Source organism: Cygnus atratus, chromosome 6 (genome assembly GCF_013377495.2).
Source record: "Cygnus atratus isolate AKBS03 ecotype Queensland, Australia chromosome 6, CAtr_DNAZoo_HiC_assembly, whole genome shotgun sequence".
Lineage (NCBI taxonomy): Eukaryota > Metazoa > Chordata > Aves > Anseriformes > Anatidae > Cygnus > Cygnus atratus.
In genome coordinates, this window is record NC_066367.1 from 32,512,029 (window position 1) to 32,532,024 (window position 19,996).

A 19,996-nucleotide genomic window follows, 5' to 3' on the forward strand; every position below is an offset into this window, starting at 1 on the left:
TAATCCATATACGCACCCTCTAATTAAATGTTTCCAGGGGTTACCTTGGGAGCCTTCAGTGCTATGGTTTGAAACTAAAACTAAAGAGTGCATTAAATTCATTCTCCCTGGGGTGAGACACAGGAGAGGGAAGTACATTTTCATCCCCTGCTACTCCTGATTATTAGAAAGCACGAGCATGATTGGGACTGCTAACTTCACTATTTTTGTTATCTAACATGAGAAGATGGAAATCTAAAGGGAGACAATCAATATGTTTATATCTTGTTCAGCTTATCACTTCTGAAGAGATTCATGAAAAACCAGAACCTCCTTTTGACGTAAATGGGTCCATGGCCACGGAAGCTGCACAACAAACACCGCTGCACCAGATGCTGAGATCTTCACTAAAGGAAATGTAAAGTAGTGAAGCATGTTGGTGTCACCACATAGAGAAGTAAAGTATGAACCCTGGTTAATGTTAAACTCATGAGCAGATACTTTCTCTTCAGCGCCTGTGCACACACTCAGCCTCACCCCACCAACCTAACAGGTCTCAGGGAAACACCTCTTTTTGTCCCTGAGAAGGAGCTCTTATTACAGGAAGTGTTTCAGACTTGGGAGTTTCTTTTTTCTTTTCTCTCTAAACGTGCTTTGCTATCAGTACATAGGGATAACCAAGATTTAGGTTAATGGTTAACAGACCAGTGATAACCACATAGAAACTCTGACTTCCTCCTGCTGTGGTCAGGACAGAAAACTGCCTTCACACACAGAAGAGGCAAGAGCTGAAAGGAGTGCAGTTCACAGCACAAAGGGCTGGAGTACGGCAGCTTTGCTACAGATTGGTAAGAGCTAAGACTTTCTCTCCCACTCAGATTACTGACTCAGCTGCTGTTGCTTACAAAACCCACAGGTGTGTCTAGTTCAGACACTTTCGTTGTACCTGACTGCTCTGACCTCTGCGTCTTGGTGAAGGGGGCAAAGCGAGAAAGGATCTATTTTCTGTGATTTTGGACATCAGAGAGGCTCTTCTTCCCTCTTCCTCCTCCCAGGGACTGCTCATGGAAGGACAGACATCCTCTTCAGACTGTTTTCATCTCATTAACCACACTCATATCCCAGAGTTTGAGGTGTCTCATTGGATCAAGATCACTTTGGCCTCTCTCGACATCTGCATCTTTGTAGCAGGCATCTTGGGCAACAGCATCACCATCAAGGCCACCAAGATCCTGCAGAAGAAAGGCTACCTGCAGAAGGAGGTCACAAACCACATGGTGAGCTTGGCCTGCTCAGACCTGCTGGTCATCCTGCTTGGCATGCCTGTGGAGTTCTTCAGCGCCATCTGGAGTCCTTTTGCCACCCCAAATGGCAATGTGGCTTGCAAGCTCTACTGTTTTCTTTTTGAAGCCTGCAGTTATGCCACCGTGCTGCATGTGGCCACCCTTAGCTTTGAGAGGTACGTGGCTATCTGCCACCCCTTCAAGTTCAAGGCACTCTCCGGACCCCGCACGGTGAAGCTGCTCATCGCCTTTGTCTGGGTGACATCTGTCATCGTGGCTCTGCCCCTGCTCTTTGCCATGGGCACAGAATATCCCCTGGAAATCATCGAGGGCTACCAAAGTACGATGGGCTGCGTGAAGCCGACTCCCAGGCACCTATTACCCCCTATGGACAACATGACCATCTGTACCAGCCTCTCCTCCAAGTGGCCTGTTTTTCAGGCCAGCATCTTCACTGCCTTTGCTGTGTACATCATAGTGCTGGGGTCTGTCACCTTCATGTGCCGCAGCATGATGAAGACCCTGAAGATCCACAAGAAAGGAACTGTGGCGGTGAAGGGTGAACTAGGACACCAGGAGCAGTACCTAAGGAAAAGTGAGAGCTCAGAGGGCAAGAGCTCCAGGAGACAGATCACTCTATTCCTGGGTAAGAGCCCTGTTCTACTCTGCCTCTCCTCCCCTGCCCCCTTCCCACAAAGGTAGGAAAACCAGAGGCCTGTGTCTTGCCTCACCAAGTTCCCCCAAATGGGGGACGTGTGGTTTGAAACTGGTCCGAGATGGAGAGGCATACTTCTGGTTGCAATGACATATTTAAGAAACCTGATTTCTCTGCATGTTTCTGTCTATTTTTGTTGTTAGAACAGGTGGGAGGGAAGAGAGAAGAAAAAATCCATTTACTGTCTAATATTTATGTTGCCTGATTATACTGCATATCTACATGCAGCAATAGTGGTAACAGGATGTTACTGCTTGACCTTTGTGGTAGCAATAGCCACAGCTGCCTGGATATAAAGTAGCTCTACTTGCATGTCTTCCCATTAAATACGTGCATATTTAGTAAGGCACTTAATAAGAGGGCACACTGTCTTGCAAGATCTAAAGCTTGTCCCGCTCTGAAGGCATGTCCCTGTCAACTCGGGATGCTCCCTGAAGTGCACTGATTTAGCTTTGCTGTGGCTGTGTTGCATCCGAGCATTAAGGAAGCTGGGCTGGGCAGCTGATCTGGTCTTGCAAATTGCTGTTGCCCTTTTTGATTTTTTTTCCTGGTTTTATTTGAAGGCCTATAACCTTGGAATTATGTTTGATTCTGATCTCTCTCGCCACATTTGTCAGACAAAAACTAATCAAGCTGTCATTTTACCAACTTGGACTCTTTCCAGGCAGTGATCCATGCGGTCTCCACATTTGTTGATGCTCTTAGAGGTACCCTTAATCATGTCCTGGCTGAATTACAGCTAGTTCTTGTTTTGTTGGGTTGCTTGATACGATACTGGGTATAATAAATGAACCATCTTGTGTAGGAATGAACAGCAGACCTAGGATTCCTGTGTTGATTTTTGATGCTCCGCTTGATATTGCAGAGGGGGAGCTGAAACTCGTGGACCTGCCCACTTCTAGAGCTTTATGTAGATGGTGGTGACTTGAGAATCCCTTGCTTCCTAAGCTAGTCCTGCTTCTGCCCTGGTCTGGGGCTGGGAAGGGTGCAGGGCAAGGAGTCCAAGGGTGCAACCAGCACCTTTTCTGCTGCAGGAGTGGTGGAAACCTGTCAGACGAGGCCTGTGACTCAGGCGTGGGGACAGGCTGGAGCCGTGAGCTGTGCCTGCCGTCACCCTCCAGATGGGAGACGTGACGCTGCAGGCTGCGCACGGCTCTTCCGCATGCCCAGGGTGCACATCTGAAGAAGAAATTGTCTCCTCGCACAAGGCATCTATTAGTCAGGGACGAGAGCCCCCGTATCAGGATGATTAAAAGGGCTCTTGATACCTGAGTTCACCAAAAGTACTGACTTCTGGGCTGGAAGCTTAACAGCTGAAGCTAAATGCAGCATGTTGCACAGAGCTGAAAAAGGGATAAGGCTTTGCTCTTTAAGTTAAGTGCTACTGTGGGATCCTTAAATGTCTGTGGATCTCGCTCTCCTTGTAAATTATCACCCACAGCTACATTAAAGTCCAGTCTAAGATCCAAATCCTGTAGCAAGTTCTAGTCAGGTTGAGAGGTGAAGGTAAATTACTGCGGCTTTTCTTCCCCTCCTTGATTATTTTTCTTGTTTGCTGATAGTCTAGTGTGGAATAGGGCAGACCCGTTGCTGCTTGCAGTAGTGTTAAAAAATAAATAAATGAACGGACAAGCGGGTTGCTTTATCTTACGGGAATTTGCCGCCAGTATCTGACGCTTTCTCTGCTCTCAGCTTTCTGGAGCCTGTAGACACTTCTGTGAATCCCCTGAAATGATTTCCGTGGCATATTTTAAATGGCTCTTAATATGAGTCTTGCTAATTAACTTGGGTTGGGAAATAAATTAATAAACTGAAGAGGAAGAAACGGTGGCTTGCATCCCTGAGAACAATGCAAAGCAATTTAATTTGGAGGTTTCATAAGAGTGATGCTTTAGGGCAGTTTTAACCCAGAAGAAATGAACATATAAATTGTTTACAAATTGCTGAATTTAAATATAGTGATTTAGAAGTCCTCTTTGTTTTTCGTTTAACAGATGGGTCAAATTAAAACAAATATTTGCTCATTTACAACATATTTCACTTTTAATGTGAAATGTAAATGACAGCATATAGCAAGATGTCTTCAAACATCTAACAGCAATAAAAACAATTTAGCATTTTCTTCTTCTTCTAGTTGTTAAAAGTGATAAGTTCTCCAAAACGGAGATTAAATTCATAAATCTCTTGACGATGAGGAAAAGCTAAGTGGAAAGAGACACAAGAAGGAACTGGTGCTTTTTTAGTGTCACGTTATTGTGAGGCACTCGAGAAAATTCATGAAAACAAATTGTAAATGCTGAAAGTGAAAGACTGTGCTGTGGGAGGCACTGGTGCTTGCAGGGTGAGCCCTGGCCAGGCTGACACCACAGCTGGGGTGGAGGAGGAGGGGGACGAGGGGCTAAAAGAGGGGAGCACCATGGTGCTGGGCAGGCTGAGCTCACGAGGGGAAGGGCTTTCTTCCAAGGGGGTGGCTGCAAGGGTCCAGTCCTTTGGTTTAAAGCCTAGAGAGGCTGGCTGGGGGTTTGAGGTCCGTGGTCTGCTCCTCCTGTCTCTGCTGCCCTCACCATGCCCATGGTGGAGAGGAGGGGCTGGTGCAGCAGTCGCTGTAATTCTGCACCTGGTGATGGAGAGGGAGCACTTCCAGGGGCTGTTCGGCTCAAATTTTGGTAGATTTGCCCCAGTGGGGGAATGCAGATTTGTCCCAGTGTTTTGGAGAAAATCAGTTCTGTTTTTTAAACTAGGCTGCGCAGTGCTGCTCTTTCCAGCTTCTTTCCCGTTATTGCTGTTGGTTTCAAGGAAGATATGATAGTACATGTAAGGCTTTGCTTAATGCTCCTGCTCCTGAAATTGGGCATTTGGGGCTTCGGGTAGCCTAGGGCATGCTTCCTGCAATCTCTGTGCATGTGATTTGTTTGATCATCTTCTGAGTGAGGTGGTAAAACTCCAGTGCCTCCAGTGGGTCGGCCCATCCACACGAGCAGGGCAGATGAGACTGGGTGACACTGTGTGGGTTTTCCATAGCTGTTAAAGCAGCTTTGCTCATGTTGGGACAGCAGATCTTTCTTCTAGTGAAGGGCAACATGGGTCTGGTTGAGTGTGGGCTCTCCTCAACAGCAAGGAAAATATAGCTGAACTTAATTTTTGAGTGGCTCATGGCAGCACTTGATTATAGAAGTTTCTCCACCCCCAGCAGCAGAAACTGAATATTTACTGTGCTTATGAAAACACTGGGTGGATGGCACTTTGATGAAATGCAAGCTTTTAATAATATTTAAAGCCTCCTAATCCTCAGCCCACCGTGACGCTTTTGTCTTTCTGCTGGGACTGTGAAGGGCTAGACGGTGATGAGAGAGATACCTAAATGGTCACGGGGTGCTACTGGGGCCCTCTGGCTGCTCTGGCACCCGAGCTGAGGCACCTGCCACCCCATCAGGGAGCTCTTGACAAAGGGTGGGTTCGGGGACTTCGGCTGGGTCATGGCAAAGAAAGGGAGGGAATATAACAGAAGGGTCCTGCAAAAGGGAGACCCAGCTAGTGCAGTAGTACACTAGTGCTGAAACTATGTAGTTAAAAATCTTCAGGAATCATTAACTTCATCGTTAATCTCCAGCAGTCATTAAGGGGAGCGGTGCGGGACAAGGCCCTGTGCAAGCCACCGGCGGGGCGCACCTCAGCGGCAGCAGGCCCGGGCCAGCCATGTGGGCCTCGGCTACTTCCCTCCTAATCTGGTCACTAATATAAGACTGCTTTTATGCAAAAGCACCTGCATGGTTTGTCATCAGGCTAGATCTGACTGGCCTGAACTTGTACTCAAAGATGAAGCGAGTTTTGACTGTCCCAGATGGAAAATTTATCACTTCTGAAGCTTCTGCGGTATTTCCCTTGCCAGCTTCAGTTTTGTGCTTCTGCTGAAGGCTTTAATTATTTTGTATAAAGCAGCCTCAGGACTACCACGGTAAATACATTGAGCTTGAAAAGTCCTTTCGTGTTAATATATGCACTGCTTTTCTTTGTTATGTGTTTCCAGCCTGCCCTTTTGGAGCAGCAGATGGGTCTGCAGCGTGGGGCTGCAAGGCACTGCAGGTGCTTTGTCACCTTTCTGCCAGCATCCAGGCATGCTCTTCTGTCTCCTGACCACCATGAGATGTCCAGCCATCCCACCTCTCTCTTTCATAAGAGGGAAGTATCAGAGTAATCCATCTGAAATGAAACTGTTGCACAGATCATAACCTGTGGCAGTGCCTCCATCTGAGAAAGGCAGTGTGGTGGCTTTATTTAAATTTTCCTTTTATCTAATGCTTTAGTATGTTTGTCAGGTACACAGAGTGTCAGCTTGAAGATGGAAGCAGTGTTGGTTTCATGTGTTGTGGTATGGTACAGGTAGTTTCTGGTCTGTTTTATGGAGTAAGAGAAATTAGAGGCTTTGCTGAGACTCTGGTGAGTGCCATTGAAGGAAAGCCAGTCCCTCCCTCTAAATCCAAACAAAATGAGCAAAAGGGAAGGGCTGGAAAAGCAGAGGTAGTGGCTGTTAAAATGATGGTAGGCTATTCTATAACAACCCCAAATGCCACTATAAACACCATGGACACAACTGAACCTGGCCATAAGCTAAAGGTAGATAAAACATTGAGTCAGAAATTAAAAAGATCTCTTGGAACTTGAGCTGGAGCACTGTTTTCTCCCCCCGATATACTACCACTGGCAGATTAATATTTTGCTCAGAATAAAGGTATTGTGTGTAGAAATAGCCTTTCCAAAGATCACTAAGGAAATGTATTTCGCAAGGCACTTGGCAATTGGATTTTCAGGAGGACAAATTACTTCAAGTACTCTGCAAAAAATACATGGTTGTCATCTAGAGATGACTCAGGCACTGCATAGCTTGACAGTGGTAGGACTTCTGTTACAGGAAAATTAGATGCTTTTTCGTAGGCTAGAAATTGGCTTGGTTTTTTTCCTTACTGAAAAAGGTAAAACTTGGTAGAACAAAAATTGAAAGAATAACCTAATTGATTGGATTCCAGAAGAACACAGCTCCAGCCCATGTTCTTTAAACTCAGCTTCATCGACTCCTCTCGGTTCATTTCTTTAATCATTCCACTCAGCTGCCTTTCTTCAGAGACTTTGTTGGAGAGGTGCCTGAAGATAAATATATTGTAGGCTGGATATGATTTTCATCTATGTGTTTTATACGGTGTCTTCATCTATATATTTCCCTGAGCAGGGCTTCGAAGTACACAAGACAAGCAGGAGACTGCATGCTCTGAAATGAGTAGCAGGGGCTGAGCAGGGGGCATCAAACACCAGGACCCAGAGACCAGGGGCTGACTATTCAGCCGAATGAGACACCCACCCCTGCCACCAGTAAGATTTTTCCTTTAGGTGTTGCTTTCTGGAAAAGAGATCAAAGCAAGGGATTTACTTGGTGGTGTTCAGGAAATTTTGCTTTCCTCTTTTCTGCAGAAGTATTAACCTGGTGTCAACAGCAAAACTAATCAATGCTAGCAAACACTGGTAGCACAAAACCGAAGCTCAGCAATTCAGAAGATGACAATGGAAAGACTGCATTCAGGGATCTCAGCTTCTCGGGGCAATTGTGTACAGCCAGCCTCCTCTGATGAGCTATGGGACTTTTGTTGTTGTTGTTGTTTTTTAAAAACAACAACAACAAAACATAGCCACAGTAAAATACACTCAAGGCAAACTTCCAAAGTCCAGCTATCTAGGTATTTTCTGTTTTTCCACAATGCAATTTAAAAATGAACATAAGCAAAAACAGCATAATTTTCCTCCCTATTGTAGAGAAAGCAATTTATCTACTGCTGCTTTTAACTGGACTCATGTACTAGGAGATTGTGCTTTTGGCTTAAATAGATGGTCTTCCTTTCCTCCTACTCAGAGGGATGGCAAAATGGTGCAGAGAGAAAAAGAATGTAAGAATAGGGACTAACTGAGGCCAGTACCCCCAGGGTATTTAAGACTTTTGTAGTTTTAATGGAAAAATCAATGTGTGATTACACTTTGCATTAGAGTACTCAAAAATTGCTTGAAAGTGAAGTCTGCAGCTTTAAAAACAACCTAACCCTGAAAATACTATACTTGGAGAACCAAATTCACTACCGGTGTAATCCACATCATTCTTCATGTGTGCTGTCCTCGCAGATGCGGTCTCTGTGCACACACGGCTACTGTCTTTGCTTCTGTGCACAAGTAGCGGTGAGGACGATGAATGCTTCACTGGTGCTTAGTGAAAATCGCAGCCATGCTTCTGACTCCCAGCTGATCCTTGCAAGGAAACGGGTATTTCACCTGGTCTGACGGTGAGCTATAGGTGTTGGCATGTTGCTTCAGCCTAGCTCATCCCGTGGCGCACACAGCATGAGCATCTTTCCGCCTCTTTATACTTTATTTCCATCAAAGTGGAGAAATATAGATGTTGCTCCAGGTATGAAATGAATTGAGGGAGATTGTTCTCAGCTAAAAATCAGCACCCGTACTTTGGGAAACCCTGTCCTATTGATTCTGGTTGACTGCCCTCATTCTTTGGTCAAGAGACTATTTTCTTAAGCATTAATTTTCCACTTTCTGTTTTCTTGCTATCTCTTCTGAGCCAGACACCATCTCAAACACAGATTGCTCTTCAAACTTCCCAGTTTCAGTAAATGAGACTCATTTGTGGCAAGTTCACACATGATTTGTTGAAGTCTTCACCTGTGAAAATTAAATGCATTATCTATTCCTCTATTGTTTCATATTCCAATTATACCACATTTCGCAAAATTAAATCTTTTGTTTTCCTAGCTGATGTTGAGACCATTATCTTTAAACAATGATTGCTAGCCTGTGAATTTTAATAGAAGACAACTTTAATATCTGAGCATTTATTAGTAATGTGAAGCTTTCAATTTTATCCTACATAACTTCTTGATTTCCTAAAGGCAAAACTTGTATTAGAAACTGAGAACCAATGAACTGCCAACCAACAGGTTAAAGATTATTTTTGTCTCTTTCATTGTTACAAGTGAGTTCCTAAGCCCATAATTTCACTGGATAGGTAGAACAGTTGAAAAACGAATACAATGGAATTTCCACAGAAGATAAACAGTTAAGATTTCGACTTATGATTGGCACACATTGTAGCACCTTCTTCACCTTTTTTGAGGGCATTGTAAGCAAGTTTGTGCTGCTAGATGTCAGATGTAAGTGAGAAAGCAGTTATCTTCTGAACTCCATTGCAGATGTATGAGTAATATCAACGTCAAACCATTATGGATTAAATGAGTTTGCCAAAAGCCTCTTAATTGTATAAATACTAACTTGTAAGGAATGGTGAAACTGAGAAAGAGGTCCAGTATTGTTATGAGCTAACTTTCCCTTGCTTCTCCTTAAGCTGTTTCCATGCCCGTGGTTGTTACGTTTAATTGTCTCTTAAAAGCACTTAGCATATTAGTTTCTATGAATTTTTAAAGAAGGTATTCAGGTTGGAAGTGCAGTTTATGGGGTTAGAGTTGAGGGTCTCTCTGAAACCAGCTGTCTGCTTGTTAGGGAGACGTACAGAGGGAGAGAGAGTTGTATGAGCACTCAAAAAACACTTGACATCCACCTGCAAACAGGTGCATATACATAATAATTACCAGCAAACTCAATTATACTCATGTGTGTAAAGAACCCCAGACACAGGTGTATTAGAGAAGACAAAATTGCTTAGCTATCTATACTGGTCCTCACCCAGCGGAAATGGTTTTCTCTCCTCGTGTTTTATTAGGTAGCATCTGCATAGGTATTCAGGCAGCCCTTCTGCTCCAATCTCTTCGTTGAACCCCGCAAAAGAGCTTCTCAGATATAGCCCTTTTCAGAGGAGAGACTAAATATTTTGTCCCTATTCATATAATATTTCTGCAAGGCTGCTTTGTTTTTACTCTTCCATATAATATTGCCAGGTTGCTTTTTGTTGAATGCAATGATTGTCTTGCGTAGCTCAAGGACGGGCTGCCTTCGGCTCACTCTTGTTTTGGTGCTATATCTAACAGGGTGCTGCTGAAGGTGATTTTGATTTGAAGGAATGTTAGGAGACTCTCCTGATTGCTCCTTCCTAGAAAAATCCATGGAGTTCAGTATATGCGTACCCCTTAAAGTACAGCAACTACAATTATTCTAGCACTTCGTCCATGAAGGGTAAAATCTGAATTGTGGAATTAACTGTCGTGGAGATCAAATGTAAAAGTGGGCTCCAAAATGGATTAAATATAACCTTGAAGGATAGTGCTGTCAAGAACAGGATACAGTCTCTACTTTGGAAGGTCCTCGTGGTGGTGAGTGCCAGAAACTTGGTGTGAATAGTACAGGAAAATCCCTCTTGCTTGTTCCTTCTCCCACAGGTGCCAATGTGGGATTATCACAAAGAGAAAGGAGTTGCCAGATGACTGCTAGGTCTGTCCAAGTATGACTGCTCTGAACTTTCTGTATATGTCAAAATAGGCAATTAATCAGGGGCTGCCTTCAGACAGGAAGAAGAACATACGCTTTTTAAGATGGTGCAAAAAGGTGTTTGGTTGAACAAGAAAAAATTAAAATGCTCTCTCTAAAACTTTGGTTATTGAAAGGTCATTTTCCCTCTACACTCCTAAACCATAAACCTGTAAAGAAAAATATTTATACATTACTGGGGTGCATTTATTTTTAATCTAGAGGAGTCAAAATGTGTCTCTTTTGATCAGCTCCAGTATTTGATGAATTTTTTCTTCCTGTGCCTCACATTATGTCTCTGCAGTAAAGAAAACTTTTGGGCTCTCCTGATTTCGAAAAGAAAATGAACTTAAATTTTTCCCTTAAAGGCATTAAGAATGAAGGTGTTCAAGAACCAAATCTCAAGGGAATGCTTAAGATAGCTATAGAAGAAAAGCTCTTGAAGCTGCTATAACTGGGCCAACGATCAGAATTAAGCCTTTAAGGTAACGAAAGATTGCAGTACCTCAGCAATAACGTACAGAGAGATTCAAACGGTCTTTGTTGTGGGTGCAGCTTCAACATGCCACATTTCTGACCATTAGATAAGAACTAACGTCGTATGGTGAAGGACAAAGTCAAAAGAGAGCCTGCTGGTCAAGTGGAATTGTTTGCCCTTGCCCTGTCGATAGTGACAGCCTTCTGACTCCCTGTCACGAGCTCATTCAACAGGTCAGAAACTCAGGTCTGAAATGGCTGGATTGGGTTGTGTCAGAGGTGTTCAAAAGATGGTATCTGAGTAATCTTTTTGTCATGAAAGCCTGAATACTTAAATTCTAGTGGTAATAACAATGATACCAACTCCTGCCTAGATTTGTAAAGGCTTCTGTTGGTATTTGCAGGCCTACACATACCTTTGAAAACTCGGACATTGATTCTAGGGCAGGAACTTTGCTACTGAGGTGTAATGGGTTAAAATATATTCTTGTTTAAACTTGAACTTTTGACAAAACGTGATGTCTAACTACCCGCATCGAGGCTGGAGAATAGGGCTACTAAGGTGACTGGGGAATGTGGAGATGAACCTTAATGGAAGCTAAAATTAGGTTATCTTGTTTAATGTAGCAAAACTAAGAATATGTCTGGCTTTGAGTTGTCTGTAAGAACATTGGGGCAGTGAGTACTGAGGAAAGAGGAAAATCTGTTTTGTACCCTGATCTGAAAATCTTGCAAAACTGACTCAGGAACAGCCATCAGTGGAGTTCCTCCAGGACAATCAGTCTGATCTCATGGTGCAACCAGTTAAGCGTAGCAGTCTTTCTGTGCACCTTCAGAAACAGCTCAGGGCTGCCCGGCCTGTTAAAGTTAGACCTTATGTCAAGGAGTTTGCAGTCACCCTTGTCTCAGCTGTGGAGCCAGGGACCTTCCCTCCAGCATGCACGTGTCTTCCCCTCCAGCTTAGAGACTGTCTCAAAGTCATAGCACCCTTGATTAACTTTGAATTTATAGAGCTTTAAATCCATGCTGAGCATGGATTTGCTAATTTGGTCTATAAGGAGAATAACCTGCAATAGAACGGCTGGAAGAGAGAGTTCTGAAACTGCAGTCTGCTCGTCTGGTGAGTACGAGGGACCATTGGAGCTGCCTCTGAGCAAAGCCAGAGCAGATCTCACCTCTCTGTCCCTGTGGAGGTTTGGGACTGTGTACCTCGTCTCTCTTTCAATGCTTCTCTTGTGCCCTTTCTTAAAGGACTTTCCCCACCTAGTGTACTTGGAGGCAGCTGTGGGAGTTCACTGTTAAAAGTGAATGTCTGGAGACAGGAACTTTCCATTGTTGTGATTCCCTTCACTTTTCCTATTCCCACTTATATGCACGTCTGCTGAATTCTAAGAAGCTTTTTGATAGCAACTTGAAATTCAAATGTCCCTTTTCTTTTTGTCTTCTGGTCCAAGCCAACATTTAAATGCATTCCTTTCTATTATAAAGAGCATATTGACAATTTAGGAAACATTGTTCTGCAGTACAAATGCTCTGATATTACAAAATATTACCATGTTCTCTGCATTGATCTAAATGATGGCGTTGGCACAAGAACTAATAGGTCTACAGGGGCCATGAATGAGTACAGACAGAAATGAGAAAATTTCTAATCATGAGAAGGACATGTTCAGGGACAACCTTCCAACTGGAGAGCTGGACCAAACTAGTTCAGTTTCTGGGGCAGAGAATGTGCTGATTTCTGCAAGTCTGTGGTTTGGATGCCCATGCCAGGAGTTAAGGGATGTCTGGTCATGAAGCCCAGGCCTCCGGTGGGTTGGAAGGAGGAGGTTATGTTTGTCACTCCTTGGTGTGGCACTGCGTGACTCAGCATCCTGCTTTAGGAGGGTGCTGAACTTGGAAAGGTGCAGCAAGCAAATGTTCATAAGGTAAACATTTTCTTGGCAAATACCTGCTGGCAAAAGCAGACTTTCAGAAATCTGGCCTGGGACCACACAGCCTGGTGCACACACGGGTTTCTGTTGTAAATGAAGGATCCATTTCCTGCGTGTTGGGGTTTCTGAGTATCAGGACATCACCTTTGCTTTCCTTCCCTGGCTGCCCGCAGGCCCTCTGTACCAGCCTGCCTCAATACCCTCCTCCACCACCAGCGTGCCCATTAGTCCCTGTGTGCCTGATGACTGGCATTCGAAAACCTGCCTCTGAGTGCCTTCCTCTGAGAGAGAATTGCTTTAACCTTATCAAATGGAAGTGAAATTTAAAATGACTTCACGTTTATTTACTGACAGGCAGGAATGTCCTCTAAATTGACTGTCACAGCACGAATGCAGTGCGGCAGGACTGAATCATAACCTCTTGTTGGCCTTCAATCAGTGTTAAATTTGGGGAGTGGGGATATTATTTCGGCCTCCCTGGATGTATGGATAGCATTCTCATTTTGAAGTTTTATACAACGAAGTTATATTTGATATTTGCATAATTCAAATAGATGAAATCCTCAAACAGGCACAGAAGACTTGATTTCATTAACTTGGGATGCAGCCATTCCCATCTCTCATGCATATGGCAAATACCTTTCCTGTAAGTATACTTTAAAGATTCATTTCTTTCTCTAATCAAGTGGTGAAATCCTACCCACGGGAACCAGAATTGATTTCTTTTCCCTTCAGACTGAATGGCACAGACCTTATTTGGGTTAACTTCTGTCGTGAAAGGTAAGGTTAACCCTTCTGTGTGCCGAGAATCAGCCAACTGAGTTCCCGTTTGCTGCTCCAACACCCTGCAAATGTACACGGTGCAGTTGTCCTGCAAATGTAGCTGTCAGCTCTGCTAAGCTCAGAGACGCTCTGCCTATTCTCAGCAAGGGCCTATTTTCACTGAAAGCCTGGCCGTGTAAGCTGGTTTTTAAATTTCCTCCTGGGCTTCGAATGCTGTAATTGATCACGTTTATTTTGGTTTTAGCCTTTAACGATCAAGGTGAGGAATTGCTCCCAAATCAGTTAAGATGTTAGGAGGAAGGCAGCTTCTCCGTGCCACATGGATGGTGCCAAGGAATCACAACAGGCTCTTGCAAACCTTCCTCAAAGCATGATGTTTTCTGGTAGGAAATGGAAATCGGGCAGAAATGCTCCTTTCTTGGAGCTGGCACCTGTGCCTTGCTGTCTGTGGGGGACCTGCTGGGGCATGGGAGAGCTCCACCGCATTAATGCAATTTAATAGACATCGGTGGAGAATTAAAGCAATTTCACTTTAGGTATCTGATGTTGCTCCAAGTAGTCTTGAGGAATGGTCCTGCACGCTGTGTAGTCTGAGCCCATGGCTGGGACTCCTATTCGTAGCAGCACTGAGGTGAATTTCCCTTCTCTTTACTACCGAGTTGCCCAAATACATTTGTATGCTGTTTTCTTGTTCACCTTCTTGGTAATGGAGTTCTGCATTTTGTCTTCTATCTTTCAGATACATCACTTTTCACTTCAATTGTCTTATATTAGTTGAAAGTGATAACCTGACCCTTTGGCTGCTCTGCTTCTCTGAAACATTTCCCAGTGCTTTCACTGAAATGGGGATGCTCTGCTACACTCTTACAGGGAGCTGCTTAAAAAAAAATAGGGGGAGGGGGAGATGAGGAAAAATATATTCTTTCTTGGTAATTTGGGAGGCTTAATTTTCTACTTCTCGTCTTAGAAAACAAAGTAGTCACTGGGGAGGGTTTTCTTTCCTGTGTTATTAGTGAATTTATGGTGTGCTTTCTGCCTCTCCTGCCTGCCAGCCTGCCATGTAAAAGACAGCAGTAGGTCAGCTGCATTGAACACCTCAAAAAAAGCCAGGATGCCCTGGGTTTCCCTCCTGTATTAAAGGAAGAATTTATGCTGTAATTGATAGTAATCGGTAAACTCTCCATTAAATGTATACACACTTTGGTATTTGAGCTCTAAAATTCCTGTTGTGGGGATGCAGAGTGGTCAGGAAGCACTGACCCTGCTCTGGTGTTTCAGTTCCCACATCAGGTGTCAGCTGCCTTTCACAAACAAGTTTATAAGCTCAGCACTGTTGTTCCTGAGCAGTTTTGATCGGTCTGGCTTTACGGCTTTGTTCAGTGAAACTTTGCACTGCTGGGCACACAAGGGCCAACGTGCAGAGATTTGCAGCTCAGCCTAAGGAAGCAGTGCCCTGTTTCTGCTTTTCTGGGGGTTCCTGTGGCACCGAAAGTGGGCCTTTTTGACAGCAGGGGATGCTGAAATGGTCTAACCATTCTCACCAAAAGATTCATCCTGTCTCAAGGCATGTTCCTCATGCCGGGCAGCTTCCTCACACTTAGGAGGTAGCAGCCCAGAGCCCCTCGGTTGGCACCATGTTGCATTTTGCAAGAAAAGCAGCCCGAAATAACACGGCCTGACACAATGTCTTCCCCTTCTTGTATCTGGAATTTCTGGTAGTTTTGTTTGATTTTTGTGGGGCTCTTTTTGGATTGTTGGTTTGTTTGTTGTAATCTTTGAGCAGGCTGAGCTCAAGGGGACCCAGCTCCCACCCTGAGTAGCCACATTTTGGAAAAAGCCTCATTCAGCAGAAGCCCCAGGAGCCTAGACAGGCACATGTCGTGTGTTGGGGTGCACAGGAGATCAATGCACTGAATTCAGGAGGACCTAGAAGCACTTTCGACCTTTGGTATCAAAAATCTTGTTGACAAGCCCCAGAACTCTGACTTTAAAATCATTTCAGATCAGGAATCATTGCCACTTTACACCACAGTTTTCAAATCCTTTATCTTTTGAAGTAACACTGAGAAAGTCAGTGTCCCCAGGGTTCAAACCTTATTTATTTAATTTTCCTATTATTTCAGTACATCAACGGTTAAGATAATTTTTGCTCAATATGTTTTTGGGGAGAATATTTAGAAGCCTAAAAAAATATATTTAAAGCGAAACATAATGCTTTTGATCCAAGGACTGGTGTTCTGTAGGAGAAATTAAAAAAAAAAAAAAATCTCATGATAACCCCTCTGCTTTCCTAAAATAGAAAACCTGCATAGTTAATGAATATAAATGAATGTACATTCACTTCCTTTTTTTGAGGTTACTAAAGCTGATTAACATTAGGTACCACAATTTATTTAAAGCAGTTGAGTAATTATTCTGCTTCCTATCCCATGAACACGCAACTTATTTATTACTGAGGTTGTTTTTTTTTTCTTTAAGTGTATCCTTGAAATCACATTGGGGACATATCTTTGTCATCATCAGAGTTTTAAAATAAGTATTCTACAGTAAGTAATTTTTGGTACACAAGCAAAGAAGAAAAATTGGGCAATGCATTGAAATTCAATGAACTGTGATGAATTGTCTTACAGGAAAGGACCTGAAAGGCTTAGGAATGAAATAATATATTGACAATTTGGGGTTACACAAGTAGAATTCAATATTCATCATAATTAAATTAGAAATTGATAGCTTCAGCAAAACAAAACAGTTCTTCATATAGAATCCAAAAGAGGTGAAGCATCTCTGCTTTATTGCTACACTGTGTGGGTCAAGGTGCTTTGGCTGAGAGCTGTTTTCCAGCAGATCATTGTGAAGCGACTTCTATGTGTTGGCCCTTCCTGTTATCTCAGCCGAATGTTGATTTCTTCTCTGCTTTCTAGAATGCCATAGGTTCTCCTGTGTTGCTAGTTATGCCAAGCAGGTTAAGTCCCTCTGTCTAGGTCGATCTTTCCTAAAACTGCATGCATCCATCCTTGGGACCAAGAAAGAGAGAGAAGCGAGCAGATGCCAGATGCATTTGGAGGTGGCCAGGAGCTGTGCAGTTGTGGAGATTTTGCAGGTTTTTTCCTTGTTGCCCCTTTTGTTAACTTTTAGAAGTTGGCCGTTGAACAAAAATGCCTTTAACCTGGTTAAAAGTTGCTCTCTAATTTGCCACGCTTGGTAATTGTCTGTAAGAACATATAAAATTGTGCACGAAGGAAAAGAAATACCAAGATTCTTAAATACAATATTACTGTTTTAAACATAATAACAGCACTTCATAGTAACTATCACTTCAGTATGAAAACTGAAAGTATTTGAGGTTTAATGACTAATCACAGACACCTCTAGCCAAAATAAAATCAATGTGAGCACTGTAACAGAACGGAGAGTTTCTGTATTAGGTCTGGGTCCCGCAGGAACACATGCATAGCTCTCTTAATATTTGCAAGTTCTGTGCATGCGCCTGTGGAGGAGCATACACCACGCTAAAACAAGCTGGGGAAAAATCAAAAATAATCTGCTCTGGAAGTCTCCCCACCAAAGCACTTGAACCTCATCTAAGGAGAATTAGGGGACAGAGAAAAGTTCTGCAGCTGGTGAACTTTATGGCAAAGTTGCATTTCATCCTCAGATCAGTTGTAAAAAAACAATTTAAAACAAATCTTCCACGTTCTGCAGATGTACAGTCAATTCATGAATAAAACGTAATTCTGCGAGTAACCTATTTATGGCCATAATACAAGTTTTAAAAATCCAGAGCAACTGGATGCTGCTCATTTAAAGTCACCAGCTTATGCTGAAAGCAATGATATCGAGTAACCTATCGTGGCTTAGCAGAGGCAGTAGTGATCTATACAAACGCAGGCACTTCAGTGACATATCTTGTAATTTCTCTCTTACATGGTAGTATTTTGGAGCCCGATGTGAGACCAGGGGCCCACTGTATTATGCAGTGTACAGATAAGAAGAAAGCAAGCATCCCTGCCTATGAAAACATATAAAATCTATGTACTTAAAACCGGAAAGAATGGTGAAAAGGAAACTGCACGTACAATTGATCTGCTCTAACTTTTAACAATACAATTATTGTATTAAGGGCATGTATTAAATATTTTGAAACTAAATGAGAAATGTTTATTTACTGAAGAAACGTGGCCCAGCTTCTTCTGAGAAGTAGAGATGATGTGCTACAACTGTGTAGCATGTTCAGTTTTTGTTCTGTATTGCATTTTCTGTGGCTGCAGATGCAAGAACCTGTTTTAAAAACAATTTTTCTTTGGAGAGTTCACCATTATCAGGTGCTCTGACATGTATTGCATTTTTCAACATATTCATCAGTAGATGCAAATAGGCTTTGTTTCCATGAAGAAACCTCCTTAATTTGCAGTGAGGCTCTGAAATGCAGCCTGGTTGTATTTCTCTCATGGCAGTGTTTGAAAACCTCATCTCTCCCTGGGCTGCATTTGAACCCTCTTTGTTTTGCCCTCCCAGAAAACCTGCTTTCAACAATTCCTCTCTCTCCCTCTCATTTGAGCATGGAGATGTTGGGAGGGTTTTTTTTAATTCATTTTGAGCCAGGTCCAACGCAATGGCTTTATAGTGTCTCTGGTTTGTCCTTGATAGGCAGCTGTATTTCCAAATGGACTGACTACAGCTCTCGTGGGTGTCTCTTGTCTGACGGCATCTTGGGGTAACCCTGGGAGAAGCCTGGGGGCTTGTTTGTTCCTAGCCCTGGGCACTCAGACACGTTGGAGCATTAAATGTCTGTGCTTTATGCGTTTAGGATGGCAGACTTTCCATGATGCGTAGGGGGTAGGCTTATAATTTCTAATAAATTTCCAGTTTGATGTGCAAAAGAATTATATGGAGTGTAGAAAAATTAAGAGAGCAGTGAAACCGTACAGTTTAATTCCGGCGCACATCACTCCGCAGGAACAGCCATTTGAGTGAGTGATGCGGGTGTCACCGTAACGCTCGCTGTGCAACCAGATATTTTGGACTTTTCAGAAGAGCAGCATTTGATGGTAATAGTGCAGGTTTTCCAGGCCAGTAATATCAAGATGTGAAGAAATGAAGCTGAAACCTCTCCTTCCTTTCCCCTTCTGCCCTCCACCACTATGCCTGCTGTTGGTCAATCAGCAATGAACAAACGTGCAGGATCTCTGAAACGGAGAAATGTGTGCAGTTTACTACCAGCACTTGATTTGAGACCGCATGTGAGTAATTAACCAGTTTTTTGGAGACTGATCTTCCTTTTGCCCTACCAGCAATCCCCTTCTCCTCAGCTGGCTCAACAGCAGCTTGTGAAGAAATTGCTTTGAAGCCTTCTTTCCCCGAGTCTCTCTCCCGCCTTTAATTTGGTAGTTTATATGTGGAAAATATGATTATATAGGCTGTGATTTGACAGAGGATGTTTTCCCCTTGAATGCCCGTAAGACCAGAAGTGATTGTGAAGTGACTACTGCTTTATGCTTCGAAGACAACTTCCTCTTTGTAGCTTATAAAATCCTATAAGCCAGGAATGTCTTATGTTCATAAAATCTATAGCTCCCCCTTGCATCCTAGCCGTAATAGGTTTTTTACGGCTCTTGTGCTCTTCCTCAAGCGGACAGGACAGTCGCCCAAAAACAAGCACCGAATCTGCATAGCCTGATTGAGGAAGAACTAATAATTGTCTTGTTCTGGAACCTGGCCTAGTAGGGCTTTTTAATTCTCTGGTTGGAGAAGGCAGTGGCAGCTTCATAAAGCCATATTACTTGCTAACTGTTACAGATGAAGATAATCTAAAACACAGGAACTATTAATAACGGAAAGCACTGGGCAGAAGAAGTTTTTCTATATGGGAAATTGCTCATCTGCAGCATACTAAGGATTTTATTCCTTCCATAAGTCAGGATTCTGACTTCACCCAAAAGCTTTTATGACTTTAAGCTTTTTTTTTTTTTTTCCTACTGTCCAGCTGCTTGTTCTTTTATTTTGGGGAACCACTTAAAGCTTTTCTTTTTAAAACACCAGTTCCTGGCCTCAACACCTGATACTTTGCCTACAGCCTGGCCAGGGTTATTTATTATTTAACCTGCTTGCAATTAGGGTTCTCAAAATGAAACTAGTTAACCCCCTCAGAGAGCAAACAGCAATTTCCTCAGTGCTCAGTTGTAGCAGTCTCTCTCCCTCCACTCCGTTTCCCAAATCAAAAGTAAATAGGTCTTAATTTCATTCCCCCAGCCCCTGCCTTAAATTGTTCTGGCTCAACGGTGCCATCACTGTGACTTTATTTAACAAGCTTTTGTATTTACACCTTTAGAAATAAACATGTTTACTGACAATAGCTTTGC

The 19,996-nt window shown here is 43.1% G+C and overlaps 1 protein-coding gene across 1 annotated transcript in view; it reads left to right on the forward strand.

The window, feature by feature from the left end:
* The first annotated feature begins 1,043 nt into the window (after positions 1-1,043).
* GPR39 (G protein-coupled receptor 39) overlaps positions 1,044-19,996 on the forward strand; it is a 73,346-nt gene continuing 54,393 nt past the window's right edge. Inside the window, exon 1 of the mRNA XM_035556130.2 lies at positions 1,044-1,908. Coding sequence (XP_035412023.1) covers positions 1,044-1,908 — 865 coding nt within the window. The remainder of the gene's footprint in view (positions 1,909-19,996) is intronic.